The sequence below is a fragment of the Heteronotia binoei genome, chromosome 11 (assembly GCF_032191835.1).
Source record: "Heteronotia binoei isolate CCM8104 ecotype False Entrance Well chromosome 11, APGP_CSIRO_Hbin_v1, whole genome shotgun sequence".
In the NCBI taxonomy this organism is placed as follows: Eukaryota; Metazoa; Chordata; class Lepidosauria; order Squamata; family Gekkonidae; genus Heteronotia; species Heteronotia binoei.
In genome coordinates, this window is record NC_083233.1 from 10789450 (window position 1) to 10816994 (window position 27545).

General features: G+C 48.1%; 1 protein-coding gene and 1 non-coding gene across 2 annotated transcripts in view; both read left to right on the forward strand.

Annotated features, from left to right (window-relative positions):
• Positions 1 to 26737, forward strand: part of TRPC5 (transient receptor potential cation channel subfamily C member 5) — a 222750-nt gene extending 196013 nt beyond the window's left edge. Inside the window, 5 exon segments of the mRNA XM_060249986.1 lie at positions 15672 to 15768; positions 15771 to 15877; positions 16479 to 16520; positions 22725 to 22814; positions 25329 to 26737. Of these exon segments, the coding sequence (XP_060105969.1) occupies positions 15672 to 15768; positions 15771 to 15877; positions 16479 to 16520; positions 22725 to 22814; positions 25329 to 26060 (1068 nt within the window). The 3' untranslated portion in view covers positions 26061 to 26737.
• Positions 15097 to 15165, forward strand: TRNAA-UGC (transfer RNA alanine (anticodon UGC)). The gene has a single exon. It is a non-coding gene; the product is annotated as a tRNA-Ala (tRNA).
• Positions 26738 to 27545: the final 808 nt, after the last annotated feature.

Genomic DNA, 27545 nt, shown 5'->3' on the forward strand with positions numbered 1-27545 from the left:
TCATAGAATTGGACCCCTGGTCCAATCTTTTTGAAACTTGGAGGGTCTTTTAAAGAGAGGCATTGGATGCTATCCTGCAAATTTGATGCCTCGACCTGAAAAAAACAGCTACCCCAGAGCCCCAGATACTTGCAGATCAATTCTCCATTATACCCTATGGAAATCAGTCTCCATAGGGAATAATGGAGTGCCCAGCAGACATTTCTCTCTTCTCCCCCTCACTTTCTGATGGCCCTGAAGTGGGGGGCAGGCCTCAAACTGGGGGATCTCCTGCTCCCACCTGGGGATTGGCAACCCTAGGTGACCGTAAGTTGCTTACAGCCTCATAGGGGCCTGATCCGGCCCTCGGGCCACATGTTTGACACCTGTGGGTTAGAGTGTTAGGTTCCAATCCCCGCTCTGCTATGGAACTTTGCCAGCCACCCACTCTTCAACCTCACAGAGTTGTTAGGATAAAATGGAGGAGAGCAGAACATTGTAAGCCATGTTGGGTTCCGATGGAGGAGAAAGGCAGAGTATAAATGAAGTAAATAAACAAATGTACTGGGGCCTAAAAAATCAGGATCCAGGTTCTGCTCAAGCCCCCCCCAGGACCTGCAACCATTTCTCCCCCACCCCCAAGTCACCCTGGCCTTGCCAAACTCTTTCTCATCCAGTCATATTCCTTCAGGGTCCTTCCTGACAGGCCGCAACCCACACTACCCAAGGGTCCCCTCTGTGTGTGTGTGTGTGTAGCCTAGTCCTTCTATCACACCTACATTGCTTCCAAGGTCAAGGCGCATTTCTCCCATCATTTCCCTCAACCTCTAAAACGTGCTGCAGACCCTCTGCTCAGCAGCAAGAGGCTCCACGGGGGTAATTTTGCTCGGCATACATCACTGGAGTGGAAGGAAACCTAATTGTTTTCCAGGAGCAAGAGCAAGTGCTGCATCTAACGATGCAGGACTGTTTGTCTCCTTTGTCGGCGTTCAGCTAATTACATCTCACCTGTGGGCTTCAGCCAAGCTTTTAATATTCATCAGCTGTTTGCTGGCCGTTCAATGCGTTTGGACTTCAGACGCTCCAGGAATCCGTAAATGCATTTCTGCTCTCTCTCACACACACACACTAACACATACATTTCTGTCTGTCATGTCTGATCCTGATCCAGGTGGGTCGCTGCGTTGGCCCGAAGCAACAGAACAAAGTTCAGGCCCCGTGGTACCTTTAAGACCACCAAAGTTTAATTCTAGGTAAAACTTTGTTGGTCTTAAAGGTACCACTGGACTCAAACTTACCGTATGTGTGATCCTGCAGATCTTTGAACATATGAACATATGAAGCTGCCTTCTACTGAATCAGACCCTTGGTCCATCAAAGTCAGTATTGTCTTCTCAGACTGGCAGCGGTTCTCCAGGGTCCCAAGCTGAGGTTTTTCACACCTATTTGCCTGTACCCTTTTTTGGAGATGCCAGGGATTGAACCTGGGACCTTCTGTTTCCCAAGCAGATGCTCTACTACCGAGCCACAGCCCCATTCATGGCTCTCCAGGGTCTCAAGCTGAGGTTTTTCACACCTATTTGCCTGTACCCTTTTTTGGAGATGCCAGGGATTGAACCTGGGACCTTCTGCTTCCCAAGCAGATGCTCTACCACTGAGCCACCGTCCCTCCCCTTTCAACCCAAGTGCCACTTTTATTAACCTTTCGTATTGCTCTTTGTTATCAGAGTGGATTCTCTTCCAGTCTCTTTTCCACAGCTTTGCTCCACATTATTTCCCTCCAGCTAAATTCCTGTTTAACTAGGAGAATTTTTAAAATTAATGTTGCAACCAAAACAGATTGCTGCTTTTTATTCCCTGTGCACACATTTGCCAGTGCAGCTTTAACAAAATACTAAATATATATATATATATTGATTTGGTCCAACGTATGATTGCATCATGATGCTTTTTGAGGAGGGTTTCAACAGGGGCACCTGTGATCCTGCACATTATTTGAACACCACAAAAAAGATGGAGAGAACCTTTGTTCAGCCAGAACAGACATCGTATTATCTTGAGATGCTTCCTTTGCACTGGTATAGCGATGGACACATGCCCATTGGTACCTTGCCTGATCAGTATTGGACCCTCGCAGCTGGAATAGAAGAGAATGGTGGACCAATTTCGCACATAGCTTACCCCGCAGTCACGTTCCTGTTCTCTGCGCAGCGTCCGTCAGCGTTCCCACTATCTGCGCCGGAGTTCCTGGAAGTGTCACGGCTTTCGCATAGCAAACGTAAACCGCTAAAACCCAGTTTACGTTTGCTACACAAAAGTCAGTCGCGGCACTTCCTGTAACTCCAGCGCAGAGAGTGGGAAATCCAACGGACGCTGCGCAGGGAACAGGAACGTGACTGCATGGTAAGCTGTGTGCAAAATCGGTAGTGGTCTTAAAGGTACCACCGGGCTTAAACTTTGTTCTGTTGCTTGAGACCAACACAGCTGCCCATCTGAATCAGGATCCGACATGACAGGCAGCAACAGAGGGAGAATTTTATTGGCCTAGAAAATAGGGAGGGACTGTTTCTTCTGTGTCTCTGGTGTTTGGCTGGGGGGATGCCTTGGGCGAGGGCTACAATCACTAACTCTCTCATCGCTATTGAATGCAGGGAGATTCAGTTAAAAATGAGTCTTGCCTTTCATTGCTGCTAGAACAGGAATGCTTTTTCCTACCTCCCTGAAATTCAGAAAGTAGAATTCCGTGGTTCTTCCTTGGACACTTCCTGAACATTTCCTTCCAACTGGTAGGAGGACAAAAACAAAAAGCATAAGTGGGAATGTTTTCAGAGGGGAGCCATGCTGGTGTGCAGTAAAACAGTTGTATTTGAGTCCAGTAGCGCCTTAGAGACCACTAAAAGTTTCAGGATATAAACTTTCGAGAGTCAAAATTCCCTTAGTCAGAAGCATCGGGTGAAGGGAGTGTCGGCTCTTGAAACTAAGCGTGTCCCCTGAAATTGCTGTGCTCCTGGTCTTGAATATAAGTGGGAATGAAACCAAATGCATTGAAACCAAATGCAAACATCTCCTGATACAGTGACTCAATACATGGCAAAGCAGTATCAAAGAATCCAAATACAATAAAGTGAACAAAAATGAATTTGGGGGGCACAACCTTCTCCATCCTTGGGCTTGTTGCTGTCCCCCTCCTCTCCCCCTGTTGTTTCCCCTCTGTTGAAGTTCTGAGTGTGAACTCCTTGAAGCGAAGTCTGTTCTTTCCTTTTCGCTTCACTCTGCAAAGCACCATTTCATTTTTGATGGCACCATATAAATACCAATAATAACAGTAATTCCGGACAATCACATCCTGTCAATCTACTAGAGCGCTGCGGATAAGTCCGCATAAGCTACTTGCCAGCAATAATTTTTGCTGGAGCTCTATCAGAAAGCCTTAGGACAAACCTTTTTGGTGAGGCAGAGAGGCTTCTTTTTTTTGGGGGGGGGGGGGGGAGAGGCCAAAATGTTCTTCCCCTCCCATACATGCATCTTACCACTTCTGCATCGTTTGCTGTGTTCCTCCCTCCTTTATCACGTAGTCCTCACTCTGGAGAGTTGAGAGGAGGAAGGAAGTGAAACAGGGTCATCCTTGAAACTTGTTAGTGAGGAAGAGGGGAATGGCCACCTCACAGAAAAGAGAGGTTTCCCCACTCCCTATGTGCAGCCTCCACCCGCAAAAGAACCCAAGGGAGGTCTTGGCCTCTATTCTCTGTTCACTGGGCCTCCAGCCCAACTGATTGGCCACTGTGTGAAATATCCAGTCAGACTCAGTGGACCGCTGATCTGCTCCACCAGGGTTCTTCTTCGAAAAGTGGGAGCCTTTTCTCCTAGAAGTCAAGGTGTAAACATCACCCTTGTCCACGTGTTTGTTCACCCCCTCAAAGAACACTTTACAGGTTAATGAAGCAAGATCTTCCCCTACAGAATTCACGCCGATTCCTCCTCAACAGCTTTTGTCCATCAATGTGCCTACTGATTCTAGCTCTAACAACAGATTCTGTGAACTTACCCGGTATCGATGTTAGACTGACTGGACTGTAATTTCCCGGATCTCCTCTGGAACCTTTTTTAAAGATGGGAGTTATATTAGCTACTTTCCAGTCCTCAGGACTGGAGACAGATTTTGTCAATAGATTGCATATTTCTGTCAGGAGATCCACAAGCTCACCTTTGAGTTTGCCACCTAGGCCTGGTGATTTGTCAGTTTTTGGTTTCTCCATCAGTTGTAAGACCTCCAAGAGTTTCCAAACCTGAATCTGGCAACCCTACCCACCAGGGAGTTGGCCTGCCTGTAAGCCGCTCCGAGTCTAATTTAGAGAGAAGGGCGGGGTATAGCCCTGTCTCCTAGCCTGCGAATAGGTCTGCCACGTCAGGCAAACCCTAACGTTCACTCAACTGCTTGCCCACACTTGCAGCACTGAACCTTTTTGGCCCTTAAAAACAGCCTTGTGAAGCATCCCTTACTCATCTTGTGTGAAAACAAGGCAAGTGGTCTTCGATGGGGGTTTTCAGTGCCATGTTCAAAGCAAAAGAGCTCCCCCAAAAGAGATGTCCTCCAGTGAATCCTGACAGTGCTCCCTTTTTTTGTTTAATGTACGTCAGTAGGATTTCTACAGTAGGATTTCTGCCAGCTACAAGCAAAGGGGCATTGTGAGGGCTCTCGGGTGGCATGATGGGGGCACCAACACACCCCGGGGAAGCCACGGGGATCACAGTCCAGAAGGCACCCCTGACAAGCTCCATGAGCATCTTGCATTAATTTAAGGAAGGCAAGATACAGAAGGTGAAGGGAGGGTCCAAGCTCCTGCTGTTCCTTTCCTTGGCAACCTTTTCTTCCTTTCCTCCTAGACCCTTGTCACACCAGCAGGGGAGCTGAAAGGGCCTTCTAGAGCCAGTGCGGTGTAGTGGCTAAGTGTGTGGTTAAGTGTGCGGGCTCTTCTCTGGGAGAACCAGGTTGGATTCCCCACTCCTCCACTTGCAGCTGCTGGAATAGCCTTGGGTCAGCCATGGCTCTGGCAGAGGTTGTCCTTGAAAGGGCAGCTGCTGTGAGAGCCCTCTCCAGCCCCACCCACCTCACAGGGTGTCTGTTGTGGGAGAGGAAGGTAAAGGAGATTGTGAGCCGCTCTGAGACTCTGTCCTTGAAAGGGCAGCTGCTGTGAGAGCCCTCTCAGCCCCATTCACCTCACAGGGTGTCTGTTGTGGGGGGAGAAGATATAGGATTGTAAGCCGCTGTGAGTCTCTAATTCAGAGAGAAGGGCGGGGTATAAATCTGCAATTCTTCTTCTTCTTCAGCTGGCTGCCACCACTCTGGTAAGGGTCTGTCTAGCAGAGCCCAGAGCACCCTCCCAGCCCCTCTGTCTTCCCTATCAGCAAGCACCTTTTAACCATGACGTGAGGACCCAGGCAGTACAACAATAGCAACAGGTTCATTATTGTAAGTGCTCAAAAAGAATAAGTGGGTGGTAAAACTTTTTAGTGCAACAGTGAATAAAGAAACAGTAAAGGTTGGTGCAAAGGACTAAAAACCTTGATGCAACTAACCCAAACGTTCCCTTCCTCTAATCCCAACAGACTCACTCACCCTTCCTTGCAGGAAGGATTCCCTCATGCTGCCTTCTCTCCAGACTGCAGCCTCTCCAAAGAGAACCACCCTGTCTGCAGCTTGGCTTATTTATGCTTTTCTCTCAGGTCCCCACCCCTCTGGGCTAGTTTGCCCTCCAAAATCTCTGCCACCCTCTCAGAGGAACAGAAAGGATCCTGGGAGATGTAGGCCCACTAGCAACAACAAGGCAGGCTTCTCTAGGCCCTCAAGGCCTCACTAGGGTTGCCAGGTCTGGGGACTTTGGGGGCAGAGGCCGGAGCCAGGGTGTGGCAAGCACGATTGAATTCTGAAGGGAGTTTTGGCAGTCACATTTAAAAGGACCATGCTCCTTTTAAACGCCTTTCCTCTATTTTTGGAAATAATGAAGGATAGGGGCACCTACGCTGGGGGCTCATAGAATTGAACCCCCTGGTCCAATCTTTCTGAAACTTGGGGGTTGTTTTGAGGAGAAGCGCAGGATGGTATGCTGAAAATTTGGTGCCTCTACCTCAAAAAACAGCCCCCCCAGATACCCATGGATCAATTCTTTATTATACCCTATGGGTATACCCTATGGGAACCAGTCTTCGTAGGGTTTAATGGAGTGTCCAGCAGACATTTCCCTCCCCCACCCCCCACCCCCAGCACACTGTTTTCTGATAATCCTGAAGCAGGGGGAGGGCATCTAAACCAGGGAATCTCCTGCCCCCAATTGGGGATTACATAAGAACATAAGAGAAGCCATGTTAGATCAGGCCAATGGCCCATCCAGTCCAACATTCTGTGTCTCATAAGAACATAAGAGAAGCCCTGTTGGATCAGGCCAATGGCCCATCCAGTCCAACACTCTGTGTCACAGAAGAACATAAGAGAAGCCATGTTGGATCAGGCCAGTGGCCCATCCAGTCCAACACTCTGTGTCACAGAAGAACATAAGAGAAGCCCTGTTGGATCAGGCCAATGGCCCATCCAGTCCAACATTCTGTGTCTCATAAGAACATAAGAGAAGCCATGTTGGATCAGGCCAATGGCCCATCCAGTCCAACATTCTGTGTCACACAGCGGCCAAATATACACACACACACACACACACACACACACTGTGGCTAATAGCCACTGATGGACCTCTGCTCCATATTTTTATCCAACCCCCTCTTGAAGGTGGCCATGTTTGTGGTCGCCGCCACCTCCTGTAGCAGTGAATTCCACATGTTAATTGGTAACCCTAGGCCTCATGGCCCCAGGCCTAGGGCACGATGACCCTGAAAATCAGATCTATATAATGAAAAAAACATTTGCTTGGGAGAATAGCCAGATCCTCAGAGAAATGCTAAAATATACATGAGACGGAACCTACATGTTGTTAGATGGGCCCAGCATACAAAGAGTCCTGGGAGCAGAGACGCCCTCCCCCCCCCCCCCCCCCAGACTTCAGGCAGGAACCAACACCACACACACATATCTCCTGCAGTCTGCAGAGCCGGATATTAGCCCTTTAGCTATCACACTATTCCACTATTCATCAGCTGCTATTTACTGTGCTCCTAGGGTTGCCAAGTCCAATTTCAGAAATATCTGGGGACTTTGGGGGTGGAGCCAGGAGACACTGGGGTGGAGCTAGGGGGGAGGGGAGGGGAAACGGCGCCAAGGAGCGTGGCGAGCCGCCCCATCTCCGCTCACCGTAGCTGCTCCTCCGAGATGGGCTCAGGCTGAGCCCATCTTGGAGGAGCAGCTAAAATGAAGCCGAGAAGAGGCGGCAGCAGCGCCATCGCCCGCTCCGCCTCTGAGGTAAAATCAGAGAAGGGGAGGGTGGAGGCAGGCCAGGAGCGTGGCGAGCCGCGAATCTGGGTCCTTCTAGGACCCGGACTCGCCACGCTCCTGGCCTGCCTCCACCCTCCCCTTCTCTGATTTTACCTCAGAGGCGGAGCGGGCGATGGCGCTGCGCTGCTGCCGCCTCTTCTCGGCTTCATCTTAGCTGCTCCTCTGAGATGGGCTCAGCCTGAGCCCATCTCGAAGGAGCAGCTACGGTGAGCGGAGAAGAGGCGGCAGCCGCACAGCAGCCGCCCGCTCCGAGATGGGGCGGCTCGCCGCACTCCTTGGCGCCGTTTCCCCCCTCCCCCCCGCTTCTTTTTTGGGGGGGAGCGGGGGAAGAGGCTGGAAATCCTGGGGTCCCCCGCCAGGGCGGGAGGGTTGGGAAGCCTATGTGCTCCGTAGCATGGAAAACCCCAGGAACCTCTGACACCTGGGAGTGGATGTGAGAAGCGCCCTCCAGTCACTTCTGACTTACAGCAACCCTGTGGGCTAATGACCTCCAAAACAGCCTATTATTAACAGGCCCCACCGGCCACTGGCAGGGGATGGGGGGTACGGTTGCCAGATCCAGATGGGGAAACTCCTAGAGCCTTGGGAGGATAGGGACCTCAGTGAGGTACAGTGTCACAGCGTCCACCCTCCAAAGCCTCCAGTTTCTCCAGGGGGATCTGATCTCTCTAGTCTGGAGATAAGCTGTAATGCTGTAGGATCTCCAGGTCCCACCTGGAGGTTGGCATCCCTAGCTTGCTGAGGTCTTGCCAGCTGAGAGCCCTTGTGGCTTCCTTGATTGAGTCCATCCATCTCATGTTGGGCCTTCCTCTTTGCCTGCTGCCTTCAACTTTTCCTAGCATTATTGTCTTTTTCAGTGACTTTTGTCTTCTCGCAATGTGACCAAAGTATGATAGCTTCAGTTCAGTTGTTTTAGCTTCTTGGGAGAGTTCTTATTGATTTGATCCGACAGGGTTACTAATCTCAAGGTGAGATCTGGAGTTCTCTTGGAATTACAACTGACCTCCAGACTACAGTTCCGCAGGAGGAAATGACAGCTTAGGAGAGTGGACTGTATGTAAGGTTGCCAATCTCTAGGTGGGCCTGGGAGATCTTCAACAATAGCTGGTCTCCAGATGGAAGAGATTGGTTCCCCTAGAGAAACGGGCTGCTTAGGAAGGTGGACTAGTTGGCATTTTACACACAGAGTTAGGCCCTGGGGCGATAGTCTTCGACAGAGGTCATCTTCTAGGCTTGCCAACTCCAGGACTGGGAAATTCCTGGAGATTTTGGGGAAACAGCTTCACCATGGAAACAAAGGCCCCCTGCTGAGCACAGGTCAGCTCCATGGGTTGCTGTGAGAAAACGGCACAGCCCAAGAGAGGCCTGAGGAGAGCAGGAAGGGGAGGGACCTCAGCAGGGCCATTTATTCCAGGGAAACTGATCTCTGTAACCTGGAGATTCGTTGTAATTCCAGGAGATCTTCAGGCCCCGCTTGGAAATTGGCAACTCCCTGTCACCTCCAAAGGAAGCAATGAGTGCAGATATTTGCAGGGGGGCAACTTATCAGCATGTGTTTTCCAAGATGGGTCCAATCAAGGCAGCCTCCTCTTAGCAGTATTAACACATCCATCACACCTCTTGCCTAGTCAATAATAATTGCTAATGGCCTTAACACACAGCTCGCAATTACATTAGAGAAATGCAGCTCACTGCTTGGTAAGGGGTTGGGGGATTTTTTAAAATCCTTCATGGAAAGGGGGATGGAGGAATATTTTGTATTTTTTTTAAAAAAATGCTCTCTCAGGACTTGCTATCTATATGATCCACAATTTGGCTTATTGAGTAATTAAAATCTGTTTTTCTTTGGGCTCAGCAGTATGTAACAGTCTTGGCTTCTAATTGTGAAATGTTCCTCTCTGATGTAGCCAATCCTCCAAGAGTTTATAGAGCTCTTTTTGCAGGGCCTGCTGTAAGCTCTTGGAGGATTGGCTACATCAGGGAGGTGTGGCCTAATATGCAAAGGAGTTCCTGCTACAAAAAAAGCCCTGCCCCTTGGCCATGGCCTCTGACAGGGCATCCGGGGACCTTTGGGAATGTGGGGAGGCAGAAGAGGTGTGTGTGTCTGGGTGGGAAGGGGCACGTGGTCAGAGAAAGCTGAGAGGTTTTTTTTTTAATTATTTGTCATGTTTGAGAGGAGCCTGTAAGGGCTGCCTCTCCATTTGCTTTCCCCCCTTTCAGTCCTCCTAACATCTTCTCATTTGATTGGAATATTCAAATCAACCAAACAGGTATGGCGGTCATGACTAAGGGTGCTGAAAAAACACCAGGAAGAAGTCAAGGTGAAACTTGGGCATCTTTAGTATTTCTCACTTATCCCTGTCCCTCTGTCAAGCAGCGATATTTCTCAATAAATAGTCTTTTGTTGTTGAATCAAAAGTTGTTTTTATTGTAGGAACTCAGCAGCTTTACCAAGGACACAAGCCTTGGAAGTAATGAGGTATAAAGTGTTACATAGTTACTATATAGGATAACTTCAAAGGGTATCATGCAGATACAGTTTTGAGTCGCAGGTTCAAAGGTTACTGCACAGTATCTATTTTATTACTAAGGAATTTAGGCTATTTCAAAACATCTCCCTTTCTCACACTTCCCTGAGACCTGATAAGAACTGTCTGTGTGAATCTGGGGGAGAGGCACCTCACAGCTTTATTAGCCAGGCTGCAGCGTAAACATCCTTGGACTAGATAGATTTATTACTTGCCCAAAGGTTGAAAGGAGAGGGGTGGTGGTGGTAGCGACTGGTGACCTGCTCTTTGTCTAAGAAACCATCATGGCGCACGGAAATATGCATGATGCCTGACATCCTCCTCTGCCATCACAAGAGAGCACTGGCCATTCACAACAGTGGAAAGGCGGGATTTGAGTCCAGTGGCATCTTAAATAGGGTTGCCAACTCCGGGTTGCAAAAATACCTGGGGATTGTTGGGGTGTGGAGTCTGAGAAAGGTGGGATTTAGGAAAGGAGGGACCTCAGCAGAGTACAATTCTATAGAGACCGCCTTCCAAAGCAGCCATTTAGCCCAGGTGAATGGATCTCTATTGCCTGGAGATTAGTGGCAGTCCCAGGATATCCCCAGCCAACACCCTAAAGGCTAACAAGATTTCCCAGGATATGAGCTTTTCAGAGTCCAACTTGACTCACAGAAGCTTGTACCTTGGAAGTAGGGATGCCATCCTCCAGGTGGGGCCTGGGGACCTCCCAGAATTACAGCTCATCTCCAGACTATAGAGATCAATTTCCTAGAGAAAATGGATGCTTTGAAGAAGAAGAAGATGATGATGATATTGGATTTATATCCCGCCCTCCACTCCGAAGAGTCTCAGAGCGGCTCACAATCTCCTTTACCTCCCCCCCCCCACAACAGACACCCTGTGAGGTAGATGAAGAGATTGGATTTATATCCCGCCCTCCACTCCGAAGAGTCTCAGGGCGGCTCACAATCTCCTTTCCCTTCCTCCCCCACAACAGACACTCTGTGAGGTAGATGAAGATATTGGATTTATATCCCGCCCTCCACTCCGAAGAGTCTCAGAGCGGCTCACAATCTCGTTTCCCTTCCTCCCCCACAACAGACACCCTGTGAGGTAGATGAAGATATTGGATTTATATCCCGCCCTCCACTCCGAAGAGTCTCAGAGCGGCTCACAATCTCCTTTACCTTCCTCCCCCACAACAGACACCCTGTGAGGTGGGTGGGGCTGGAGAGGGCTCTCCCAGCAGCTGCCCTTTCAAGGACAGAGTCTCAGAGTGCCCTACAATCTCCTTTCCCTTCCTCCCCCACAACAGACACCCTGTGAGGTGGGTGGGGCTGGAGAGGGCTCTCACAGCAGCTGCCCTTTCAAGGAAAACCTCTGCCAGAGCTATGGCTGACCCAAGACCATGCTAGCAGGTGCAAGTGGAGGAGTGGGGAATCAAACCCGGTTCTCCCAGATAAGAGTCCGCACACTTAACCACTACACCAAACTGGCTCTCTTTGGAGGGTGGATTCTGTGGTCCCTCTCCTCCCCAGGCTCCATATCCAAATCTGCAGGAGCGGGGACCTGAGAAGCCTGCTTGGAAGTCTTGCTGATCTTGCTCCTAGGGCAACCCTTGCTTCCCTACACCAGACTACCCACCTGAAACCACACTCATCCCTGGCAGCATTATCCACAGAGGGGTGATGGCTCTCAGGGTGCCAGGGCCTTTGTCTTCATCTCAGGTCCTGATTTACACATGCGTTGGAGTTCTTGAGATGTGTTCTTTTGCTGTTGGTGGGGGGAGCCAATATAAGCACTAGGGAAGGGGGGGGGGACTTCCACTTATGCCCATTTCCAGATTGAAAATCCCCTCCCTGAAAAAAACGAGATTAGTGCTTGCAACAGGGAGGGTGGACATGGTGCCGGACTTGACATCTGGGGATCCAGGGGTTCATTCTGAGAAATTATCCTGAGTTGCAGCAGTGCAGGTGTGAAAGGAATTCCCCTTGGAAGGGACAACAGGGCATTAACAAGCAGGCTGGTTGTATCATTTGGCTTTTCAGTGTGACAGGCAACAGAGCTGAGATCAGCGGTGCATTTTTTCAAAAACGGAAGCACGGCGGGCGGCTGCTGCGCATTGTTTACGGCTGAAATGGGCTAAGCTGAAAATAATTGAGTGACAGCTGGGAGGGAGGGAGGAGGTTGGTGGTCTGTGGAGGGGAGGCAGCCGGCAGGAGCTTCAGGAAAGGGCAGTGGAATCAGATCTTGGGCTGGTGACAGCTTCACCATGGAAACAAAGGCCACACGGCAGAGCGCAGGTCGGCTCCACGGGTTGCTGTGGGGAAACGGCACAGCCCAAGACAGGCCTGCGTGCTCCCGTGCAGGGCCATGCCAGAAATGTCCCTGTGATCTGTGGTACAGAAAGTGCATTGAACAGGGAAAGAAATTCCATCACACCAAAACAGTATGGCAAATCAGTCCCAACCCTCCGTCTGTTTCGGGGTTGCCAGCTCTGGGTGGGGAGATACCTGCAGATCGGAGGGGTGAAGTCTGAAGGGGGGGGTTGGGGAGGGGAGGGGAGGGTACAAACTGGAGAGCCAGTTTGGTGTAGTGGTTAAGTGCGTGGACTCTTATCTGGGAGAACCAGGTTTGATTCCCCACTCCTCCACTTGCACCTGCTGGCATGGCCTTGGGTCAGCCATAGCTCTGGCAGAGGTTGTCTTTGAAAGGGCTGCTGCTGTGAGAGCCCTCTCCAGCCCCACCCACCTCACAGGGTGTCTGTTGTGGGGGAGGAAGGTAAAGGAGATTGTGAGCCGCTCTGAGACTCTTTGGAGTGGAGGGCGGGACATTAATCCAATATCTTCATCTACCTCACAGGGTGTCTGTTGTGGGGGAGGAAGGTAAAGGAGATTGTGAGCCGCTCTGAGACTCTTCGGAGTGGAGGGCAGGATATAAATCCAATATCTTCATCTACCTCACAGGGTGTCTGTTGTGGGGGAGGAAGGTAAAGGAGATTGTGAGCCGCTCTGAGACTCTTCGGAGTGGAGGGCGGGATATTAATCCAATATCTTCATCTACCTCACAGGGTGTCTGTTGTGGGGGAGGAAGGTAAAGGAGATTGTGAGCCGCTCTGAGACTCTTCAGAGTGGAGGGCAGGATATAAATCCAATACCTTCTTCCTTCCTTCTTCTTCAATGTCAAATCCACCTTCCAAAGCAGCCATTTTCTCCAGGGGGACTAATCCCTGCCCTCTGGAGATCAATTATAATTGCGGGAGATCTGCAAGCCCCTCATGGAGGTCGAAGACCTGGAGATAAGCATGCCCCTATATCGTTATCACTATACAGTATACACACTTGCTAATAAAGACTCTTAATGATCAATTGTGTCTGAACATATAATTACAATTATCCAGTCGTGCTACAGGAGACATATTAATATATGTATAGATAAATAATGTTGCTGTAATAGACAGAGTCCACCAGAGCTAAGCGGGGGAAAATTTCTCCAATGCAATAAATGTTCAAAAGGTGCTGCTCCCCACCCCCATCCCCCAGAATAATGAAAGTGACGCGCTTCCGGTAACAAGGAGCGTGTTTCGATGGCGTCCTTCGTCCGACAATTTCTTCATTATTCTGGAACCGCAGCTCAATTCATAAAGAATGACAGAACGCAGTCATCGGTTTCACAAGGCACAGACAGTTCTCCTTTGCAGCAGCAGCGGCCACATTCTATCAGTAATTAACAACCTGGAACCAGAGCTCAATATTCTATGAATGCCGAAAATCTGGTCAGTTACTCAAAAGGCCCAAATGGTTCTCCACACGGAGGCTGGCAACCCTAGTCTGTTCGTGGCCTGTGAGAGACATCCTCTGGGAAAGGGCCGTTGAGTCAGAGCTAGAGAGGAACTTCCAGCCCAGTGAATTCTCTGTTTGGATCATGTTTCTGTTCCAAGGGAGGAACTGCCCTGAAAACATGTTGGGGTCAACACTTGGCTGCACTAGAGTTACCAACTCTGGCTTGGGAAAGTCCTGAAAATGTGGGGTGAATCCTGGAGAGGGCAGGGTTTGTGGAGCGGGAGAGACCTCAGCAGGGCACAGTGCCGTAGAGTCCGAGGATGGTGGCTCAGTGGTAGAGCATCTGCTTGGGAAGCAGAAGGTCCCAGGTTCAATCCCTGGCATCTCCAAAAAAGGGTCCAGGCAAATAGGTGTGAAAAACCTCAGCTTGAGACCCTGGAGAGCCGCTGCCAGTCTGAGAAGACAATACTGACTTTGATGGACCAAAGGTCTGATTCAGTAGAAGGCAGCTTCATATGTTTTGGGGAGGGACGGTGGCTCAGTGGCAGAGCATCTGCTTGGTAAGCAGAAGGTCCCAGGTTCAATCCCCAGCATCTCCAACTAGAAAGGGTCCAGGCAAATAGGTGTGAAAAGCCTCAGCTTGAGACCCTGGAGAGCCATGAATGGGGCTGTGGCTCAGTGGTGGAGCATCTGCTTGGGAAGCAGAAGGTCCCAAGTTCAATCCCCGGCATCTCCAAAAAAAGGGTCCAGGCAAATAGGTATGAAAAACCTCAGCTTGAGACCCTGGAGAGCTGCTGCCAGTCTGAGAAGACAATACTGACTTTGATGGACCCAGGGTCTGATTCAGTATAAGGCAGCTTCATATGTTCATATGTTTGGGGGAGGGACGGTGGCTCAGTGGTAGAGCATCTGCTTGGGAAGCAGAAGGTCCCAGGTTCAATCCCTGGCATCTCCAAAAAAGGGTCCAGGCAAATTGGTGTGAAAAACCTCAGCTTGAGACCCTGGAGAGCCGCTGCCAGTCTGAGAAGACAATATTGACTTTGATGGACCAATGGTCTGATTCAGTATAAGGCAGCTTCATATGTTCATATGTTCTCCCAAGCAGCCATTTCCTGCAGGGGATCTGATCTCTGTTGCCTGGAGATCAATTGTAATTCCAGATCTCCAGGCATCACCTGGAGGCTGGCAACCTTGCTAGATACTTGCGAGCACACCCAGAAGAAGGCAAAGAAGAGCACTCCTCCTTCCCTCCTCCATCATTAATGCCTTCCCTGCTTTGGAAGTGGGGTGGGGTTCCTTGCCCCTTCTCCGAGCACCACCAAGAAGCAGCAGAAATTAGGGACAGCTGTAGAAAGAGAAGTGAACTCGTCTGCTTTAGGGAGAAGCTGTGGCTCAGTGGAAGAGCCTCTGCTTTGCATGCAGAAGGTCCCAGGTTCAACCCCTGGCATCTGCAGTTAAAAGAATTGGGCAGTAGGTGTTGTGAAAGACTTGTGCCAGAGACCCTGGAGAGCCGCTGCCGGTCTGAGTAGGCAATCCCGACCTTGAGGGACCAAGGGTCTGATTCAGTCTAAGCAGCCGGATTTATGTCCACGTGTCCTTGTTTCTTCTTGTATCTTCTTCTTCTTCTTTCAGTGGTGGATGGGTGGAAAAGTCGAAGACTGGGGATGCTAAGTGTGGGTGTGGAGTGAGGGCAGAGAAAAGGATGGGGTTCTTCCATCTCTCTGCGTACTCATCAATCTCGATGGCATTAGCAAACAGAGCCCTGCATGCAGACTCAAGGGACAAGCTCTCCTATGCCAGGATCCAGAGGGAGAGAGCTTGACTTCATCACAAACAGCCAGCGCTAATCTTTGTCTCCAGCCTGCAGAGCTAATGGGCTTCACTGATTCACACTCAAGATGGGCAGTTGGCAAATGCTGGGCAGTAATTTGCTCTTTCCTCTCCTCCTCCCTCCACCAGGATCACGCTGACATCGAATGGAAATTTGCACGCACAAAGCTCTGGATGAGTTACTTCGATGAAGGGGGCACCCTGCCACCCCCTTTTAACATTATTCCCAGCCCAAATCGTTCTGGTATCTCTGCAAGTGGATCCACAACAGGCTGTGCCCATCGATGGACCCAGAGAACGAAGAGAAGAGGCACGAAAACCTGAAGACGTTCACGGTAAGGAGAGCGATTTGGGCACTCGCCGCTTTCTCCTTTCCTCCTTTGTCATGATGCATTTCCTGGCCAACTTTGGAAATCTAAACTAGAGAAGTTTGGGATCCCCTCCTGCCCCTGAGATCCTCTCCCTCCCTGTTGCTGACTTTGGTTGATAAAAAATGAAACCCAAACCAAGAAAACTGAATGCAAACTTCTTTATGTGCCCTCAAATTCCAACGGGTTGGATCCCACAGATCTTCCATAGATCACCCCCACGGCAAGGAGTCCCTCTTCTGACCCAAGAGCTTCTTTGCTGCTCTTTGAGCTTCTTGTAAATGGGGAAGGCTCCTTGCATTGGAGAAAGTGGCAGCACAGTTGTGCAGGATCCAACCCACTGCCCCCTAGTCCCTTCTTAGTCTTTGTCTTCCCTGTGAGATAGAACCTCTCTGTGACATCAGAGCTGCAAGGTCTGCATAGAAGAGAAGAGGGTCAGTTTCCCCCACAAACTTCTCTCGCTGATACCAGAAGATTTGCAAGTTGGCAGCGGCACTGATGCCTTACAGTGGGATGCTGGCAATGTTATTGAGACCAGCTTAATATATTTGTGCTCTTTTCCTTTCAGGAACGTCACGCTGACAACTTAATTCAGAATCAACATTACCAGGTAAAGGGCATTTCTTCACTCCACCACTTTTTGTAATGGCTTAATTGTGATCGTTGGGACCTAAAGTGCTACTTCAGGGATGGCCAGGAGTTTTGGCGGAAGCGTGGTGCTTTCCCCTTGGGATGGGAGCCCGTATCACATCCTGCTTGTGAAACTCCTCTTGCGCTCAGAGCATGTTTCCCATGCAGTGCTCAAAGCTGCAGTGTGCAAAACACAAAGCTGCCGCGGGTGCAGGTGGGAGGAGTTTTGGGATCCAGGCCAAGAGTTTAGTATTCTGCACCTGATCAGGACTTCTCAGCAGCATTCCCAAGCTGTTATTGCGTGCGTTAACTGGATTTGCGAAGAAATCTTCATACACCCGTGTAGCCGCATCGAGACTTCTCTTTCACACACTGGGACTTAGTGCATGGATGCGCTCATGCAAAGAGCGCTAGTCTTTCAGAGGCATGGTGGTTAGAGGGCACAGTGATTACTTTTCTCTAGGTTTTCCAATCCTCGTGTTTCCAATAGCCCTGTGAGTCAAGTTGAATTGAGATGAAAGGAGAGTTCTTCTGCACGTGTCCCATTGGAATGAACAGCGGGAATGCTGCCCAATCATGGCTTGCGCAAGAGACGTTTCCAGTGGGTCACGCTCTGAAACATGTTAGGCTACTTTCCCCAAAGGACGAAAGAAACGCTTGGCCTCAGCCCGCCTCGGAGAGCTCACATTATGAATGTTTCCCCTTTGGCTTTGGAGTTGTATTCCCAGCTTGTCGAGCTTCATTAATTCTTCCAATTAAAAGATTTGCTAAGATTAAAAGATTTACTCTGCCAGCAGCTCAAAGCCATTTCCAAACCATGGAAGGCTTAAATGGCATTTCAGATGTGGATTTTTGTTATGCCCACATCAGGACAGAGTCTCGCGCTTGTTTCTGGGGCAAAAGAGGAATAACTATCCCTCCGAGCCAGGAAAGCTCAACTTCCACTGGGTGAATTTTCAGGCCACTCACACAAAAAGCAAGCAAGTCTCCAGTGGCAGGCTGAGGGCCTTGTTCTCTCCCAAGTAGAGCCTCCTCCCTCACACTTGGGGGCGCAGGCTCCTCCCACTGCTTCCTTGTGACTGGGGAGGGGGGGTAATGGCAGGTGCCCTCAAGTCGCACCCACGTTATAGGGACCCCCCCCAATAGGGTCAGGGCTCCTTGAGAGTAGGTCTGCTTAATTACAAAAAAAGGCAAAGCGGTGAAAGAGGAAACTGTCACTTTTGTTGACTTGGAGAAACAGTACGGAGACTAAGCCTTACGAAGGAAGCTGTGGGACCTGGGAACGTTCAGCCTGCAGAAGAGGGGGCTGAGGGGAAACAGGATTGCTCTTTTTAAGGGCTGTCCTTTAGAGAAGCAGAGGGCCCTGTTTCAGCTGGCAGTGGAAGACAAGACTCCTAATGATGGGTTGAAATTACAGGTGGGGAGATATCAACGGGAATATCAAGAAAAACCTTTTTTCAACAATGAAGGCAGTTCAGGAGCAGAATCCGTTGCTTGGAGATGTGGGTTCTCCCTTCTTGGAGATGTTTAAGCGGAGGTCGGATGATTATTTTTCAGGGATGCTTTAAGTCATCCTCCACAGTGCAGAGGGTTGGACTAGGTGGCCTTTAGGCCCCTCCCCCTTTTTTAATTCTTTGATTCTAAGCTTACAAAAATTCTGACCCAGCAACACCAGTGTCTACCATTTTTGCTCCTCTGTTATCTGACCGTGCGGCACACTGAATTCAGCCCAGGCAAATCACCTATTCTGCCTTAAAGAGAGCATCACCTTCTGAGTCTTGAAAACAATTCAGTAATGTGTGCACAGGAGTGCTGTGGAGTGTGGACCACACAGTAATCCCTCAAGGGCCTCAGCTTTCTTTTGAAACAAGCAGTAAACTGAAAAGAGCCCAGTAGCGCCTTTCGTGAGTCACGGCTCACTTCTTCAGATACAGCTATGTGAGTCCATCTATTCTTATATTGTGGCCAAGATATTTATTTATTTCATGGGATTTCTGTCCTGCCCATCCCGCCAAGGCAGGCTCAGGGCAGGTTACAAGCATAAATAAATCACAATATCACAATAAAAGCATAAAATGCACAACATACAATTTGTATAAGAACAGATGGACACACATTCTAGCAGTATCTGAAGAAGTGAGCCGGGACTCACAAAAACTCCCCTGCAGCCACAAATTCATAAGAACATCAGAGAAGCCATGTTGGATCAGGCCAATGGCCCATCCAGTCCAACACTCTGTGTCACAGAAGAACATAAGAGAAGCCATGTTGGATCAGGCCAATGGCCCATCCAGTCCAACACTCTGTGTCACAGAAGAACATAAGAGAAGCCATGTTGGATCAGGCCAATGGCCCCTCCAGTCCAACACTCTCTGTCACATAAGAACATAAGAGAAGCCATGTTGGATCAGGCCAATGGCCCCTCCAGTCCAACACTCTGTGTCACAGAAGAACATAAGAGAAGCCATGTTGGATCAGGCCAATGGCCCGTCCAGTCCAACACTCTCTGTCACATAAGAACATAAGAGAAGCCATGTTGGATCAGGCCAATGGCCCATCCAGTCCAACACTCTGTGTCACACAGTGGCAAAAATTTTTTGTGGCTAATAGCCACTGATGGACCTCTGCTCCATATTTTTATCTAAACCCCTCATATTTTTATCTAAATTCTGTTAGTCTTTCAGGTGCTCCTGGACTCTGGCTCTTTTCTGCTGTTACAGACAAACACAGCTACCCATCTTAATAAATTGAATAAAAAAAATTTGCCTTAGGGCAATGATGTCACTTTCTCTCGCAGAGCATATGAAACTGCATTCCACTCATGGCTAAGTGGGGTTTTCATTGTGGGTCTCCATGCTCTGGATCTGGAATGTTAATCTCCACACCACATGATGGTTCTCAATCTGAGATTGGGAGGGTGATCTCCTGCCCTATTGGCAAGATCAATAGGGAAGGTTTTGCACACTTATGAAAGCCAGTGTGGTACAGTAGTTAGAGTGCCTGGGAGGCCCAGGTTCAAATCCCCACTCTGCTATCAAACCTTGGGCCAGTCACACACTCGTACCCTAACCTACCACAAAGGGTTGTTGTGTGTGTATAAAATGGGAGTATGATGGGACCCTTTGGGTCCTCAGGCTCACCTGCCCAGGAGGGTTTGAGGCACTGGATTTATCAAATGTCTGTGTAATGATCTGAACTTATATATGAGTGTATGGGGGGGAGTGAAAGAGAGGGAATGAGTGAGTGAAGTGATTGGTTGGTGACTGAGAGAGTGTGAGCAGAGCTAAGAAGTATGTGTGGAGAAAGAGAGAGAGAGACAGAAGTCAGGCAGGCAGGCAGTCAGCAGTGAACTCTCAGCAGAGGGTCAACAGCTAACTGTCAGTCGTGGTCAGTCAGCAGTCAGAATCCCAAACTTGTGCTGTGAAAGGCATTAAGATTCTAAAGAAGAAAAGCAGAATACTTTAGAGGACATATGAGGGGCTAGAGAGAGAGCCAAAACCTAATATTGTCAGAATATTCTAGGAGTGTGAGAGACAGAAGCTGTCAAAAAGTTGAGTCAGGAAGAGAAAGGAGGATTTGAGAGGGAGGCATGTGCGAAGTGGAAGAGTGACACCTCAGTCGGAAGTTATTATTATTCACTGAAGAATTAAGCTCTATAAACATCATGAAACCAATACGCTTATTGTACAAATACAGTTTCATTTTGTTTTATATTAAACCTGGAGTCCTATGACATTAAATTATAAGAGCCTCATCCTCAGGGCCACAAACGAAGAAACCTTAGAGGTTGGACACAATTCAGTTGGGAATGCGAAGCGTTTGGGTTTAAATTCCTGGCGGCAGCATTACATACATTAAGAGGGAAGCCGTGACAGTCTGCCTTTCTGAAGACAAGGGGACTTTCAAAACCGCTTGTGAAAGGTCCTTTTTTTGAAAAACCTCAAGAGATATGGTTGCCAGTCTTCAGCTGTGGCCTGGAGGTCCCCCAGAATTACAACTGATCTCCTGGTAACATAGATCAGTTCCCCTGGAGAAAATGGCTGCTTTGGAGGGTGGACTCTATGGCATTATGCCCCACTGACATCCCTTGCCCCAAATTTCCAGGAATGTCCCAACCCAGAGATGGCAACCCTGTCAGGAGATCCCGTGATCATGTCCAAGTCCATGCTCACTTCTAAAATCTCTCTGGCAGATATTACCTTTATCATTCCAGTACTGAATGAATATAGACCATCTCTTGGCACTCTTAACTGCTCCCCACCTTCCTCCTCTAGACCTTGCATGGTTGGGGTCCCCCCCGTGTCCCACATTCTCCTAAATCAATCAAGTGTTCCCATCTTACTGCTTTAAAAGCAACAGCCATCAAATGACCCCGTGCCCTCTCTCACCCTGCTTCAAGCTGGCGAAGCTGGCAGTGGCTTCCGGTACAGCGCTCAACTAATGGCAGAGCACAGAATAGGTTCCAGGGGAAGCCAAAACCATCACACTATCCCATGCCCGCCTCCTTATCCATCTGCTTGCAGCTGTAGAGATATTAGTGCCGTTTGTGACGTGCCGGCAGCAGAGATTCAGAGCATGCATTGATCCGTGCTGAATGTTAAGTTACTGTGGCTCCAGAGAAAGAGGAGAAAAGAAGCTGAGAAGCAGTCAAAACCATGAGGACTCCTTTACAAAATGGTTCTTTTGATTCTCTTCAATAGCACGTCACAAACGGGACCTTTAAGGACTCCACCCTATAGCACTTTTCATTGAACTGGACTTAGGTTGCTTCCCATCTTAGAAGACCTTAAGTGCATATATTGGGGGAGTGTTTCACCTTATTGTTCCTTTGTTATATTTGTCTAATATTTGCACTAAATTATTGCATACACACAATGAGAGTGTGATATCACTGTTGACTGGTGAATTTTTATGTTATCTACCCTTCGTAAATCTTCGTTCGCGAAGCCAAGCCGAGAGAGAGAGAGATTGGACGTCAGTACCAGTTACTTATATTGTAGAGATATTAGCAGCTATTGATGTATTAGAAACACCTTTTAAGTCACACGGTTTACTCTCCTAAAACTATCACCCATGAATTCACTTTTTTCATATACACAGGCAATGTCATTTATTCATCCCAATCCAGTTATTCATCCCAATCCAGTTATTCATCCCAATCGAGTCATCCACTGATTTAGAGCCCCAGCTTTCTGAAAATGGCCTACAAACAGCAGAGTCAAAATAAATCATTAAAAAAAGGTAAAGGGAGTCCCCCTGTGCAAGCACCAGTTGTTTCCGACTCTGAGGTGACCATCGCATTACAACATTTTCATGGCAGACTTTTTACGGGGTGATTTGCCATTGCTTTCCCCAGTCATCTACACTTTCCCCCCAGCAAGCTGGGGACTCATTTGACCGACCTCGGAAGCATGGAAGGCTGAGTCAACCTTGTGCCGGCTACCTGAACCCAGATTCCGCCAGGATCGAACTCAGGTTGTGAGCAGAACTTGGACTGCAGTACTGCAGCTTATCACTCTGCGCCACAATATCATAAAATGACTGATGCCAGTTATCTATTTTCTTGTTTACTTCACTGGAGACCTGAAGCAGCATATGATATCCTCCTCTCCTCTCTTTCATCCTCACAACAACTCTGTGAGGTAGGCTAGGTTAAGCTGAGAGTGCTCAACTGGCCCAAGTGTGCCCAGCAAGCTTCCACAGCAGAGTGGAGATCCCCCAAGTATTACATATCCAAGATAAAGAATTCATAGCTGATTGTACAGAGGAGAAGAATCTTAGGTAAATGTGCCAGACCTCAGAGGGCAGTGCTGCTATGAATGCCCTTCAGTGTGGGAGATGCTGCCACTTGTGAATGCCTCTGTTTTCAAAGGATGGGGCAAAAGGCCGGAAGGCTCTTAACGAAAAAACACAAGACCTACACATTACTGGCATAAAACCATTTGCGGGTCTGCCAGCAATCTTGCCTGTTAGGTGTTTTTGAGTGCTCAGCAGGGATGCTCACAAACATGCAAATCGTTCCCCTGCGAGCACAGACAGATCTGGCCATTGCAAATTCCAGACCACACCGATTTATCATTGGTATTACAGATGCAGGAATATCAAAACCGACATTTTAAGGCCAATTGCGGCAACAGCTGAAGGCTTTCATGGCAATTCAGTTTCTTTTTGTCTTTCATTTCAGGAAGTGATTAGAAACTTGGTGAAGAGGTATGTCGCAGCAATGATAAGAAATTCTAAAACCAACGAAGGATTAACTGAAGAAAATTTTAAGGTAACCAATTATGTGCAGTGTAATGACCCCATTCCCCACTGATCAGAAATACAGCAAAGATGGTACTGAAAATGTATGAAAATTGTGATCATTTGATCTATTTTATAGGGTGCACTGGAGACATGGCTCTTGGGGAACAGACTTCTAAGATATTAAATGGACTAGCCAAGTAATTATTAGGTTTTGGACTGAAGTTTTAATACAGATATTTACATTTGAGGGACCATCATTAGACCAAGTGATTATATTACTGGTATATATGAAAAAATAGCAAAAGAAAAGCAATGTCTTGATTTGTATTGTATCATCCCATAAGCAGCACTATTAACTGCAGTATTACCTGTGAATTTAGGGGGAGCTATTTGTGAGTTTCCTGCATTGTGCAGGGGGGTTGGATTTGATGACCCCGGAGGTCCCTTCCAACTCTTGTGATTCTATTTTGGAAATACAAAAGTGTTATTCAGCATCTGAAGTACAACAAATACAGCAAAATTAACACCCGGGACCTTTTTTTCTGTAGAAAAAGCCCAGCAGGAACTCATTTGCATATTAGGCCACACCACCTGGTGCCAGGCCAGCCAGAACTTCATCCCTTGCATTCCTGCTCAAAAAAGCCCTGTTGACATCCACAGGAAAGGGGGAACTATCAGCTGGCTTAGATCCAGAGGTCAACTGTCCAGTTCTGAATCAATATCTATTTGCATTCTTTCTCTCCGGTAATCGCCACCACCACCTGACCTTTGCACAGCATTGCCCGCTGGGAGGGTCAGGACTGCCAGCGCCCCTTCCAAGTTCTGAAGCCTTGTCCCTGTGATTCCTGCTGCCACTGCCTGGTCATGTGTCATCTGATTCCTTCTCACTTGCTCGCTCCCTTCTTCATCACAGCTTGCTTTGCCAGGCTTGCTCAATCACACAGGAGCTACAGAGCAAAGCCTCTGTTTTCTCCATTGGATAACCAGACCATGATGCAATTTATGTACAAACTGTTTACTCCCCTGGGAGACCCTGGAGGAATAGGGTCATTGCCTTCCCCCCCCCCCCCCCCAGTTTTTCTAAAACAGTGTTTCTGAGACAGTAGAGGTCAGGGTGGTACCGAGAACCCCTGCCAGCACCAAAAGTTATAAAGTCTTTATTAAAAAGAAAATGTTTACAATCGTACTTTTAGCACAGCACCAAACTGAGCGAGGGATACAAAAGAAACGGGAAACGTGCAAATCCTCTGTCCTTCTGTCTATACATGCCCTGTCTGATGTTAAACAATGGGACAGGCTCTTTAGCTTTGGGGTTCTAGATTTCTGTAGAGTCCCATTGCTTCGAAGTTCCCTTCAGCTGACCAGGCCAACCATATGGTCAGTGGCTGTTTCCTCAACTGAGAGGCCTCTCTCATCTCCTGGCCTCAGCACCCAAGGAAAAGAGCAAGAGAGTTCCTTCCTGCTGCAAGGAGTTTTTATCATATCTGTTTCTCCACCCACTGACTTCTTCCCTAGGAAACAAGAAGAAAGAAGCCATAGGAAAGTATTTTTTTTTTCCCCTGGAGATTATTCCTGGATACATCCTAGCCTAAAGCCCTCCTAATCTCTGTTCCCTGCTAGGATGAGGTGGCAGATCTTGACCCTCCCATGATCTCTCCTGCTAGATCCATTAGCACAGGGGTGTCAAACATGCAGCATGAGGACCAGATCAGGTCCCTGGAGGGCTTCTATCAGGCCTGCGAGCAACTCACTGTCATCTGATTCCTTCTCACTTGCTCGCTCCCTTCTTCATCACAGCTTGCTTTGCCAGGCTTGCTCAATCACACAGGAGCTACAGAGCAAAGCCTCTGTTTTCTCCATTGGATGACCAGAGCATGATGCAATTTATGTACAAACGCTCACAATGCCCAGCCATTTCATGTTTTCCTCTGGGTCTTCGGCTCAAAGCATTGCCTTGAGATTTCTGTAATGAATGTCATGCGCCCTTTTAATAAGTTTCCCTTTTAGAAACATGTCTCCTCTCCTCATTCCTTTTTCAGTCATTATTAATTATTCGGCTATCGATCATTATCCTGCCCTTCCAAGGATCGCAGGGGAGTATGCTTTCATTTTATCCTCACAACAACTCTGTGAGGTAGGTCAGGCTGAGAAAGTGCAACAGGCAGGCAACATTGCCATTTGAACCTGGGTCACACCACCTCTAGATGGCCAGACTTAGTATTATTATTATAGCAGCAAGTAACACACAAGTAATACACATGCATGTAGTATTATTTGGGTTGGTGTTAACGAAAGGTCTTGAATTGAATGTGACTACTGATATTCTTAATCTAGCAAGGCTTTTGCCTTTAACACACAGAAATGATCCCATTTCGCCTTCTAACTAATGAAATATTTATTTGCAACTCTTGCACACCATGATCCGGAATAATCCATTTGCATAATGCCGAATGCTTCTCTCATGAGAGCGTAGTCTTTTCTTTCTTGGCCACAGATGAAGCTGTAGCATTTAACTCCTTTTCTTCTCCTTCTCTGAACGCAGGAATTAAAGCAGGACATCTCCAGTTTCCGTTACGAAGTCCTCGATCTCTTGGGCAACCGAAAACCCCCGAGGAGGAGTTACTCTACCAGCAGCACGGAGGTCTCCCAGAAGGACGAAGGCCACGAGGAGTGTGCCGGAGAAACATCCAAAGCCAGGAGTGTCTCTTTCGGGGTTTCCAACAAAAAGAAAGACTTCAACGTTTCTGCGCTAATTAAGACTATGGGAGGAGTGGATATGGTGACTGAGAAGCCCAAGAGCAACGGGATAAATAAGCGTTCCTTTGTTCGAAACGGGAATAGGGTTCAAAGGCTTTCCAGCTCCAAGAAAGAGTCCTTCAAGAGACTGGGTCTCCTGTTCTCCAAGATGAACGGTCATCTAGCCGAACCAAATTCGGAGCCCATGTACACCATTTCAGATGGGGTCGTCCAGCCGCATTACATGTGGCAAGACATTAAATATTCTCAGATGGCTAAGGAGCGAGAGGAGAACTGTTCCAAAAGTGAAATTAACCTCAATGAGGTGGAATACAATAGGAACAGCCGGCATACGGGACAGAGCCAGTGCCCGGTGGTTTGCACCAGCTCCCTTCACTGTGCTTCCAGCATCTGCTCCTCAAACTCCAAACTCATAGACTCCTCCGAGGACGTTTTTGACTCATGGGGAGATGCTTGTGACATTTTTAGGAACCAATGGAAAGACGGGCAGGAGGAACACGTTACCACTCGCCTATAAGTGGAGCTATTCAGTAACTCGCTGTAGACCATAACTAAATACTGGAAACTGTTTGCTATCACAGACTCTCCATAGTTAGGATTCCTCTTTTCCCCCCTCCCCAATTTGTCTCCAATGATGAGCATAGACCTCAGAGCGTTTTAGCCTATTTTGTAGCCACTGCGCCCCAGTTCTCTTTTTTAATTTGCTTTTCTTACACACACACACTCCAGACCTTTGGTTAGAAACATCCCCAGGTTGTTCTAAGATAAGGTTCCATGTAATACTCCCTTATGTTTGTTTCATATTTCCAACATATTTTCCTCTTTTTCTCTCTCTTTTCCTTCTGTCAGCGCTATAGGATTTCTATATTTTTCTTATCTACCATCAGAGAACCTCTCGAGCATTGCAGCCTCCCTTTGATCAGCAGGTCCGCTTTCCACCATTTTGGTATTCCATCTTTCGGCCATTTACCGCTTTTGGAAACTGGAAGACTCCCAGTAACTTAGCTGGAGGCTGAGACCAGCTGAGGCTACAGGCTGGGAGAAGGATTCCGCTACAAATGGCCTTTTCGCTTTCAAGCAATACAACCCCCCCCCCCCCTATGATTTCAACTGTGTTTTCCTTTCCTGGAGGTTGCGTATTTGTTTTCTTAATGTAAATTATTACCACAATAAGTTAAAAGTTGAGTTCTGGAATTTGTATCTGGTCTTTATTTTATTTTATTTATCCTGCTGCACATATTTACCTCCCCACCAGCCGAAAGAATCTCGGGCCTGTAACAGCCACTGCCTTCCCCGAGGAATGGTACACAGCTTTTTATTATTCATTTATTTAAAACATTTTTATGCTGCCTTTCCAGCTAATCAGGGTCCACAGGGCAGCTAACATTAAAAAAAATTAAAATATTTTGAGTAATCAAAATTAAGTAATTCAATTAAAACATATAAACTATACTAGGAGGAGGGCCAGTAACTTTTACTGGAGGTTTGCTGAATGAAACAAAAAGGCCTTTACCTGCTGGTGAAAGACACTGATAGATGGAGACAGATGAATCTCCCTGGGGGAGGGAGTTCCAAAGTTTTGGTGCCACAACCAAGAAGGCCCTCTTTTGGATGACAGAAGCCCTACATGATCTTGAACATACTTGAGACAAACAACAATTCTGTTTGTACACTTGAATCAATTTTTCTCTAGGCAAGTTTTCTCTAGGCCAGGATCTCCAGGGATCCTGGAGAGGTTTTGTTTTGTTTTTGCCATCTTCTGGGCATGGAGCAAGGGGATGTAGGGGGGAGATACATGTGTGTTTCCTGCATTGTGCAGGGGGTTAAGTGCACGGACTCTTATCTGTGACTCTTATCTGGTTGGACTAGATGACCCTAGAGATCCCTCTCAGCTCTATGACTCTATGAAAACACCCAGGCCACAGATCCTTTCATGAGTGCTGGAGATGTGAATAGATTTTGGGAGCTTTAACTGTTTCACTGGGTATTCTGTACTTACACC